This window comes from Squalius cephalus (assembly GCF_949319135.1).
Source record: "Squalius cephalus genome assembly, chromosome: 19".
In the NCBI taxonomy this organism is placed as follows: Eukaryota; Metazoa; Chordata; class Actinopteri; order Cypriniformes; family Leuciscidae; genus Squalius; species Squalius cephalus.
Window position 1 is genome coordinate 8,514,651 of NC_137140.1, and position 8,103 is coordinate 8,522,753.

General features: G+C 35.8%; 1 protein-coding gene across 1 annotated transcript in view; it reads right to left on the bottom strand.

Annotated features, from left to right (window-relative positions):
* The window catches only part of LOC307147421 (uncharacterized protein), a 69,083-nt gene extending 67,978 nt beyond the window's left edge, over nucleotides 1-1,105 (bottom strand). Inside the window, exon 1 of the mRNA XM_079852154.1 lies at nucleotides 1,015-1,105. Within this exon, the coding sequence (XP_079708280.1) occupies nucleotides 1,015-1,103 (89 nt within the window). The 5' untranslated portion in view covers nucleotides 1,104-1,105. The remainder of the gene's footprint in view (nucleotides 1-1,014) is intronic.
* Nucleotides 1,106-8,103: the final 6,998 nt, after the last annotated feature.

Here is an 8,103-nt window from a genome sequence, read left to right on the forward strand (position 1 = left end):
CAACTATTATGGTACACTCTGACCAAAGGACGCCAGTATGTCTGTAGTCCATATTAAAAGATAGCTAAGCAGAAGTGGCTTACCTGAAATCTAACACATTATATTTTGGCACCATATGTTAACAAAGGCAGGAAACTGGTTGACCACACTAATCATCAAATATTAGCACATTTTTATTTTTTAAAAACAACATTGCTATAACTACATATCCATACTATATTCACATGTCAGTGTATTATAAAAATATTATAAATCAATGCATTTATTGACTACAAATGACCAAAAATCAGTTTTTGTCTCTCTAACCTGAATTGGCGCCAAAGCACTTCCTGAAATTATCTAACGTCTAGGTGAAACAATGGAAATGTATCAACAACAACAAAAAATGTTTTTCATGTTCCTCACTGTACATTAGCAACATTATAGTTGAAAATATTCACAGCCATCTTGACAAAAATGAGAAATATTTCCGTGGTGCCCCTGGATGTCATGGGATGTGCAGAGATGAACCCAAAAGCAGACGAGGTGCAGACACTCAAGGTTTATTTAAACACAAAAACAGAAAACAAAAACCCACGAGGGGGCAAAACAGAACTGAGGACAGGAAACTCTGACTAGACGATGACGGGAAACGAACTCACAAAACTGATTTAACAGGTCACTGACAAAGTACTCACAGTCTTAAACAAGCAACGTCTCACAAGGAATAACAGGCAAAGTTAGATAATGTACCGACACAGGACAGAAAACATGAGGGGATTAAATAGGGAGCAAACTAATCAGGAACACAGGTGATAATGGGTAAAGCAATCAAGACAAAACGAGGATAACAAGGGGGCGGGGCAAGAGAACGAGACAACACAAGCACATGGCCCAAACAAATGGCCATGTGCTTGTACACAAAACATGGGTCTGTCATGATCCTGCCTCAAAACAAGAAAGATCTAGGACATGAAGGCAGAATCATGACACTGGATGCAGCCATGTAAGCCATAATTATAAAATGTTACTGACCTTCCGAACAGACAGGATGCTATGAAGGGAAATTCAGTGCCATCTTCTCCATTTTTTTCGATCTCCACTATCTTCCCCAGCAAAGGCATTTTAAAACAAATTATCTTGTTTAGCAAACACAAAAAAACAAAATTTTAAAAGTCTATCCACTGTCACGGGTCACAAATTTGACGTACGGCAATGAAAACCAGATGCTAGTTCTAGCAATGTAGTCTGTGAAGTTCAATTGATCATCAATTGCAACTCCAAGGTTCCTGGCAGACCTTTATAGAGTTATGAGGTCTACTGAGCCTATAGCTGAATGATGAAAGTTGTGATGAAGTCTTGGGTTGGCTGGGACCAGAAGCAGGGTTTTTTGCAGTTTCTCTTTTGCAGGAGTTTCAGGGTTTTTCCTGGCTCAAAACGAGCGGAGGTAGACCATCATATAGCCTATAGCCTGTGTTTCCCACAGTATTGTTGTGGGTGGATTTTGTATTAGTATTATATAATATTATATATAATATTAGTCCAGTCGATTTATGAAAAAAGGTTGAACAAATTGCAACAGAAGCAAACTCAACTGATTTTGTATCCTCAATATGTCCTGAGCAAGGGAAAAAAAATCCCTGAAGAATCCCATTAGGGGAAAGATTTGAAAGTTTCGCCTATTCATTCTTTTTCTTATGTGAATAGGGTACAAATTTTACCCTTTAGATATCATATCACCATGAAAATTACTGTGTTGATTACTTACATCAAGACAAACAAAAATGTATTACAAGTTTTTTGAAATTGTTTGTTAACATGGACAAACGGTGCATAATCTAATTACGTATGTGCTAATTTGCATAAATACCACAACAGACCTAAACATTGGGTATAGCCAGGTGAAAATGTCTTATTGAATCTTGTTGACACATAACAGTAAAATACTTAATGTTAAGATCTGAATGGAACCCATTTAGGCTACCAATGAGCATGAATACATAGAGTCAGGAAGAAGTACTTTAGAAACCAGCTTATTAATTATTATTGCAGAGATGGGGTTTGGGGCTGGGTCCATGGGACTGTTTAAAGATATTTAAAGGTTAAAATTTTTTACCCTATTCACGTAAGAAAAAGAATGAATAGGCGTATGAATAGGCTATATTTGGGTCTTTATCGAAACTTTCCCCTAATGGGATTCTTCTGGGCTTTTTTTTTTTTTCCTTACTCAGGACATATTGAGGATACAAAATCAGTTGAGTTTGCTTCTGTTGCAATTTGTTCAAGGTTGACCCCCATTTTGGCTTAAAATGACTGGACTATATGGTAACATATTATTAGCCTCATAGCATAATTGCCTAAGTCTTTTTTTTTTTTTTAAATATGACTTAGGCAATTATGCTATGAGGCTAACGATGTCACACTGAAGTATGCTGATTTAAAATTAACATTTATTTAAAATAAAAGTTCTTCTTTTGGCAAAATTACATTTCCTTAATAGCCTAAACAGAGGCTTTACTACCTTCAAACTTAAATTGTAAATGTTTCATTACATCACTGTTGGAAAATACTGTTATCATAATTCATTTTTTTTACCTTTATAAAGGGCATTTTTTACCTAATCTTATTAAATGTATGCTCCATCTTTCATTTCAAATTCTTAAATTTGATCAATATATTCACTTAGAATAAGACACTAGACCAATCAAATTAAATAATTTACATTGAAAACTGTATAAAATGAGATTATGAGAGTGTTTTAAATATTTTTTGAATATACAAATAAGGAATGTTGAAAAGAATGATACTTTGAAACCAGAAGGTGGCGGCAGGCGACCGTCTTATTGAGCGAGTCATTCAGTGTTCAAATGGCTGATTTATTCAGAATGAGGCAGTTTATGAATGGGTAATTGAATCTTTGACTCAACCAATTCTTTCAAAACGCTGAATCATTCAGTAATGAAACATGGCTGAGTGTTCCTGTGAGATGCGCAATGGTTCTGCTGTGATCTTTGTTTGGAACTATTTTCGCTGCTGAAACAGAACAAACACAGTTGTTGCGTCTAAAATGTAAGTGACTTAATTTTAACAATTTGTTTATTGAACTGTTATGAAATCAGTGTCTCGGTTTCAATCCTGATGGTATTCAGGAAAACAGCACTCTGGTCGTGTGATGGTTCTTAACTGTATAATAGGCTATGTTATAAATAACAGCGCAACTTTGTTACTGTCAGTAGGCCTACATTAGGTTGGCCTATTATCAACTATAGGCTATCAATCGCCACTTACATTAAATGAAATAAAATCAGAATCATCCTCGCGTTTTCGGTGATTTTTTTATTTTATTTTATTTTTTATTAAAAATTGTTTTAATCAGGGCATTTGTCCAGTTGGGCCAGTACAATTCTCTTTCACTTGTCCCTTAAAAAAAAAACACGTGTCCCAGACAAGCGTTAATGTCGAGCCCTGATATGTTTTCCTTGATTGGTTTTCCCTGAAGAGAATTACGTTGTTGAAAACTAAAGTAAAAGAGTGACGCATGTTCATTTTGTTTTACCGTGATGAGAGTTCCGTGTCTTTATTAAACTTAACACATTATAGGCTAATGATTTATCTGTCATCCACCCTCGATTAATTGGAATGTTATGTTTTTATTACTTGGCCCGCCCGACCCACGGATTATGATCCGCACAGCACTATTGGCAAACTATACGGTTTGAGAATGGACACAGACAGGGAACCTGCAACAGAACCGTCATGGTGGAAAAAGTGTATCTGAGCATGTGACTGTCTGTCCTAGTTTTGTCGAGAGCGGGAGGCGGCACGAAATTTGATGTTGGCAGCAGCCTCGTAATTCTCTATGTAGGAAAATCCCTGGGTTTAGCAGGGGAAAAACCCTGAGGAGGAGCAAAATGCAACACTGCAGTTTGGGGTGAGTGAAGGAAAGATTACAATTGATTTTTATTGAGAAACATAATTTTTTCAAGTGTGTTGGGGTTTAGACGATTCCTCTTCTTGGACAAAACCTCTCCAGCCTTGGAAAATATCCTTTCGCAAGGAACAGAGGATGCAGGGGAACTGTTACGTGCTCAGAGGATATGGTGTTCTGTTGTTGTTTTTATTTTACTTTCACTTTCTCCGCTATCACCTCTTAGGGCGGTGCTGTTGGCTGTCAATCATCATTTCGACAGTTACACCTGAATGGGCGTCGCTGTTATAAAAGTGACGCAGACCAGAAGCGGGGGAGAGAGAAGGAGAGTTGATTCGTTTTGTTTTGCCATGCTGGTTGTTGGCGTGTTTTGTTTTTGTTTTCTGATTCTTTGTTTAATCTTTTCTATTTTTTTTAATTAATAGTTTGTTTTCTCTCAGTGGTTTGTTGTTTTCAAAGCAAGTAAAAACTTGAAGTCTTTATGTTTTCTTTATATTGGTTTACAGCTGACCAGGGAAGCATGTCACGTGACTTCCATTTTTTGCAATATCTCTAGGGAAACACATTGTTAAAACATTAGGTAAGGAGCGGGTGCCACTATTGTATGTTTTGAGTTTTCTTAAGTAGTATAGTTTAGGTAGGGCGTGTTGTACACCAAAGACTTTTTTGTTGTTGTTGTTGTATCTTTTCTTTTTGAATTATCTTATTGGGAAGGGGAGATTTGTGGGTTTTGTTTTCTTTCTTTCTTTGATTTAGCCCCGCTCAGGTTCCTATTCGCTGTGTACGGTATTTTTGTTAGTCTCTCTCTCTTTGAGTTCTCTATTGTGAATAAATGTATTATTTTTCTTAAATTTAAACTCCCTTTGTTCCTGTGTTCTTTTGCACCAGCGCCTTAAACATGTACCACGGTTAAAACGATCTGGGAACATATTAATTTATTTTATGTTGTGTTCCCTCATGCCCGTAGCCACTTTAGGGACGTAACAGGAACATAAACATGCCAGTGCCAGCTGGTATAAATGAGGATAATGATGCTTCTGTTGAGCCCAATATACTAGTGGATCCTCAGATCTTGTGAGATTCACTTCTGATAAATACCGGTCCACTTCTACAGTAGCATCTGCTGTTGCACTTGAGCTCCTTCTACTGTGATCAACCATGCTATCCAGCAGATGCCAAAGGTCACCGAAAATTAGAGGTACAAAGAAAAAAAACTCCATTAACAATGGTTCACAGTACTACTCACTAATGTGAAAATTCACACAACAAAGAAATATACTACTTACTGTTGTTTGAAGATTGACCTGCTTCTGAAGAGGCTGGCAGCTGAGTTGGGGGTGTATTGGTGGAAGCAGAATGGAGACCAGAATATCTGATTACAGTAGTGCATTGAGATTTTAATCTTGATGCAGCTTCTTGCAGTTTCCCTTGACTGAAGCTAAGTTTATAGAGACAGAGCGCAACACGTCATAATCTGAAGACCACTGAGCTGGATTTTCCATATGTCATCTAAACGCAGCTCCATGGATCAGCACTAGTAGTATAGCTAGCTTCCATTGAAGCTGCCATTTTCCATTTGATCATAACTTTGACTGACGTGTGTTATCAGCCAATCAAATTGTGATGCGTAGTGAAAGAACGCCCCAGAGGCCCAGCGATGTGTCGACGGCTAGCCCACGCTGATGTCATCAATATGGGTGGGGGGAGGTTGCTATATAATGTTAAATCAGATAGAATACATATACAAATGGAAAAATAACATTACGATGTCCAGAAATCAATTTCAATAGTACATTGGGTCATTTTGGGTACATTTGAGAATTTCTACGTGACTAAATGCATTGATACTTAATACAAAAATTGTGTATTGTAATGGTCTAGTGGTAGAACTTGCCATGCGTGTCAGAGGTTCCAAACGAACAAATTACATAGTAAAATAAGACGCATAGGGATTTGAAACGTTTAAACATCTATACATTTTCTTGCCCCAAAAGCAAGGCAAGTTGTCTATTTTCTTTAAATAAAACTTTAAGGCTACTTTATTTATTAATTAAAACAGTCTGGTGACAAGCATTTTTATTAGTTATGTGTAGCCGAGCGGTTTCCTCACACGAGTAAAACACAATTTTCACTTTTCACAAAACTTTTTAAAAGTATGACTAAACCTTTTTTTTTTTTTTTTTGACAAACCTACATTTCAAATTATAACTGAGGTGTGTAATAACCATAAGGGATACATGTTGATTCCTAAGTTTCAGGTACAGTGCAAACATGCAAAGCTCAAGAAAGCTAATCTTAGTGTAGGCTAATCTTTGTGAGGCCAGAACACAAAACTTTGTGTTGGGTGATCCAGACAGAGCTTCATACTAGAAAATATTATGGAAGTCCTTTTCAAACTGTGAGTATGATTCAACATGTAATTATACAATATTTTCAATATGAATATTATGGTTTCATGTTGCTTTAAAGTTTTTGTTTGTTTTTACTAAGATGTTTTAACAAGTACTTCAACATTCAGCACAAAATTAAAGAGATGAGCTTTGGATGTTTCAACTATTACCATCTTCTTTGACCCCAAATAAACGGGTAATATCAAGGTTCTATTAAAGCGACACAAGTTAGATATTTTTGTGTGTGAAAATAGTTATGCTAAAATATTTGCGTATTTTTACATGCCATCATATTTTGTCAGTGGCTATGTCACCGATGTGATGCAAAGTTTCACACTCTTGTAAAGGCTATGGATAACTTTCAAACATAATCTTTATACAGAAATTACTATACATGTGTCTAAAACACCTGTAAAATTCAAAAGACCAAATTACTAAAAACAAAAAGAGGGTACAGGATACATTGAAAAGTACCATTTATAATAAATAGGGCTGTCAAACGATTAATCGTGATTAATCGCATCCAAAATAAAAGTTTGTGTTTACATAATATATGTGTGTGTATGGAGTATAATTATTTTCTATATATAAATACACACACATGCATATATATTTAAGAAAAATGTGTTATTTATATATAAAATATTTATATATAATATAAATTATATATAATATAAATATACAGGTGCTGGTCATAAAATTAGAATATCATCAAAAAGTTGATTTATTTCAGTAATTCCGTTAAAAATGTGAAACTTGTATATTATATAGACTCATTACATGCAAAGTGAGATATCTCAAGCCTTTATTTGTTATAATTTTGATGATTATGGCTTACAGCTTATGAAAACCACAAAATCAAAATCTCAGAAAATTAGAATATTACATGAAATCACACAGTAATTACACAGTAATCCCATGGTCATTGAACCAGGTTTTGGTTATTTTGGCAGTGTGGGCCGGTGCAAATCCTGCTGGAAAATGAAGGAAGCATCTCCATAAAGCTTGTCTGCTGAAGGAAGCATGAAGTGCTCTGGAAATGTCCTGGTAGACGGCTGCGTTGAGTGGACAGCACAGTGGACCAACACCAGCCGATGACATGGCTCCCCAAACCAACACAGACTGTGGAAACTTCACACTGGACTTCAAGCATCTTGGATTGTGTGCCTCTCCATTCTTCCTCCAGACTCTGGGACCTTGGTTTCCAAATGAGATGCAAAATTTGCTCTCATCAGAAAAGAGGACTTTGGTCCACTGTGCTTTATTAAATCCAGAGTCAACGCAGCCGTCTACCAGGACATTTTCAGAGCACTTCATGCTTCCTTCATTTTCCAGCAGGATTTGTACCGGCCCACACTGCCAAAAGAACCAAAACCTGGTTCAATGACCATGGTATCACTGTGTAATTACTGTGTGATTTCATGTAATATTCTAATTTTCTGAGATTTTGATTTTGTGGTTTTCATAAGCTGTAAGCCATAATAATCAAAATTTTAACAAATAAAGGCTTGAGATATCTCACTTTGCATGTAATGAGTCTATATAATATACAAGTTTCACATTTTTAACGGAATTACTGAAATAAATCAACTTTTTGATGATATTCTAATTTTATGACCAGCACCTGTATATACACAGTTATATACATGCAAATATTTCTTAAATATATACATGCATGTGTGTGTATTTATATATAGAACATAATTATACACCGTACACACACACATATGTAAAAACAAACTTTTATTTTGGATGCGATTAATCGCGATTAATAATAGTAAGTAATGACAGCCCTAATAATAAATA